The sequence below is a fragment of the Sphaeroforma arctica genome (assembly GCF_001186125.1).
Source record: "Sphaeroforma arctica JP610 unplaced genomic scaffold supercont1.1601, whole genome shotgun sequence".
Lineage (NCBI taxonomy): Eukaryota > Ichthyosporea > Ichthyophonida > Sphaeroforma > Sphaeroforma arctica.
The window spans coordinates 1-2,707 of NW_014038957.1; the positions used below are offsets into that span (position 1 = coordinate 1).

The window sequence follows — 2,707 nt, forward strand, 5'->3', positions numbered from 1 at the left end:
TTTTTATCCTTCCTGACTTTACTGCGCACACGATCTTTCTTTGACTTCTTTTTCCGTCGATCATCATCATCGCTATCATCATCACTGCTAGACTCTCTTCCACTGCGTTGTTTCTTTGACCGACCCATTCTTTGACCATATATAATATATAAAAGATATTATTTTATCTTTATTACTGATACCTTTTTCTTTTTCTCTTCCACTACATGGGAGGTCTGGATATACCATCCTGTGCTGATCTCATATGCTCGCTGAATTGTTGCCCAGTTTGTTCCGCGAAACTCTTGGCCTCTTGGTTGATCGAAATACCTGCTTCTTTACCACGGTGTAGATACTCCATAGCCTCGCGTTGCCATTGTTCAACAGTCTGCCCGATTGCCTTGATACGTTCGTCCCGCTGTGCGCTATTAGCATGTGTTCGTTTCTCGTAAGGATTGCCGCCAAACATTTCCGCATAATCCTTCATACCTGCCTGTGTCACACGCTTTAGCCTGTTAGTTCCAGTACCTCTTGGATCTACCTGCATGGGTGTTTTAGCTGTCGCAGGAATCTTGGCATAGAAAAAGTTAGCTGCTCGTGTCATAGATTCACGGTCATCAGGACTAGCCATAGGTTCGTAAGGTTTTGTGATCCGTACATTGATTGACATTATATGATGAAACCTAGACGCACGCACACTAACTGCTATAAAAGTAAGCTGTGAAAATATTTTACATTACATCTTTATTTGTATTTTGGTATTATTGATATTATTGCTGGCGAGTACCGCCGGCATTTGTTCCGTTACCATACCCGACAGCAAACTGTTTGGTATTTCCCCTGGCACTGTTCATCACATCAGGTTTGTACATGTTAGTATTCTTTACTTTGTTGAGACGTACTTCTGCGTCTACAGCATCAGCGATCGCGTCGGCCTGTTCTTTCTGCACCTTTTCCACATACTCGGAATCGTACCGGGTACTTTCCTCATCGAACTTGTCCAGCGTTTCCTTAAACTTGTCAAACACATCATCTGGGGTCAAATCATCACCAAGTACACCATTGTAGTAATCGTCTGTGGACCAATCCGACACGTCCCACAGCATATCATTATACTGCTTGATAGACCCTGGGAAATCTTTAAAAAGACCTCGCAGCCTCATTTCTCCGTTTACCATGACCTGTTCAAAGTCGTCAATGTCTAAACCGCTGTCAGCCCAACTAGGATCAGATGTAAAGCTCTCCACAGATACAAACTGTGTTTCCATAAACAAGACCATAAACTGTTCGAGTGGAACGATATTTCCATTTGTATCTTTACGTGTAAACGTAGTGGCTGTAGCGATGTCGCTTGACTGTAGCCCCTTTATCTGAGCTGCCATCGCCTCCGAACCAAACTCTTCTTCTGTATGCTGTTTGAGGTACCATACTTGACGCTGCTGTATTATACGAACTCCGTCACGTGATTCACGTATCCGTGTAAACTGTAACTCTTCAAGCTGACGTTTTAGCCTTTCCATACCTTCTTTACCCCTCACACTCCCTGGTAACGAAACACCGTCTACCATAAATTCAGTTGTATAGTAGTTGTCGATTTCACTCTGTATCTGTTCTACCTCATTTGCGAATATATATTCCTTTCTAAACATATCATACAACTCTTCAGTAGACTGGAACCTAAAGTCAGTGGGGAAACTAAAGGTTTTCTCTATACCGTTTGGTGACGTGTACTGGAAACTGTAGCCGTTATCATCGATTCTGTATGCCTTGAGATCATCACCTTCGATTTTCTTAAAGGATTCGGTGTATGGTGTACCCACATACACGTTGCCCTCGTCACCGTGTTTGTAGTGGTGCCAGTTTTTATCTGTAAGTTCTCCAATCTCCAGCAACTCCCCTGAAAATAGCCGTTCCTTGATTAGCTCGACAGTCCTTTCCAAACCATGCTTATCCCACATTTTGTCAATCTCGCTCCATAGTAACTGGAACCCGATACCTGCATCAGGCATTAAAACACGTGTCTGATCCACCAGATCCTTTAACACCCCGCGCTCCTTATTTCTCCGAATAAGACCCCCGATAAAGGCGAAAGCGATAGTTGTAAGCACGCTAACTACTGCAGAGATAAACAGACCAACAGGTCCACCGAAACTCCCTGTCAACAACAAGGTCGAACCCAGCTCGATACCCAGATCAACTGCAAACTCCTTGCCTACATCCCCCCAATCTATTGCGACTTTCATAATGAATGTATTCGATTGTCTTTATTGCTGGTTAAATAGTTACATTAATACGCGTAGATTTTTTCTTGCAGCATGTCTAGTACCCTACGGCGTACCTCTTACGGTTAATATCTAGTGCGTTAATGTTGCTGCTATTGGCCTGTCCCATGTGTGGCACACCGCCGCTCATCTGGTCGGCAGCTGTAGTATTGATATTGTTATTCACAACTACACTGTTATTATTACTAGCGGCACTGGGGACGCCATTACCATCTCCCTCCTCATCATCACTACCTCCACCTATTCCCATAAACCCGCCACCACCGCCGTCCATTGCATCCAAAATCATAGGTGCCCCCAACGCCCCTAACCCTCCGATAGCCAACCCCTTCTGTACGTCCGCTTTACTTTTTTTCTTCCCGGTCTTTGCAGCGCTCATGTCTAGACCGGCTTGTCCACTAGTTCGTTTTCCCTTAACTCCATCAAGCTTTAGACGACCTGCATTA

General features: G+C 44.3%; 3 protein-coding genes across 3 annotated transcripts; all 3 read right to left on the reverse strand.

Moving 5' to 3' along the window:
- Positions 1 to 202: 202 nt before the first annotated feature.
- On the reverse strand, positions 203 to 649 carry SARC_11262 (hypothetical protein; the record flags this gene model as incomplete). The annotated part of the gene is made up of 1 exon (XM_014294649.1): positions 203 to 649. One exon carries the CDS (start codon positions 647 to 649, stop codon positions 203 to 205), a length of 447 nt encoding a protein of 148 aa, XP_014150124.1.
- Positions 650 to 749: 100 nt separating this feature from the next.
- Positions 750 to 2,222, reverse strand: SARC_11263 (hypothetical protein; the record flags this gene model as incomplete). Its single annotated transcript, XM_014294650.1, has 1 exon — positions 750 to 2,222. One exon carries the CDS (start codon positions 2,220 to 2,222, stop codon positions 750 to 752), a length of 1,473 nt encoding a protein of 490 aa, XP_014150125.1.
- A 76-nt stretch (positions 2,223 to 2,298) lies between these two features.
- Positions 2,299 to 2,640, reverse strand: SARC_11264 (hypothetical protein; the record flags this gene model as incomplete). The annotated part of the gene is made up of 1 exon (XM_014294651.1): positions 2,299 to 2,640. One exon carries the CDS (start codon positions 2,638 to 2,640, stop codon positions 2,299 to 2,301), a length of 342 nt encoding a protein of 113 aa, XP_014150126.1.
- Positions 2,641 to 2,707: the final 67 nt, after the last annotated feature.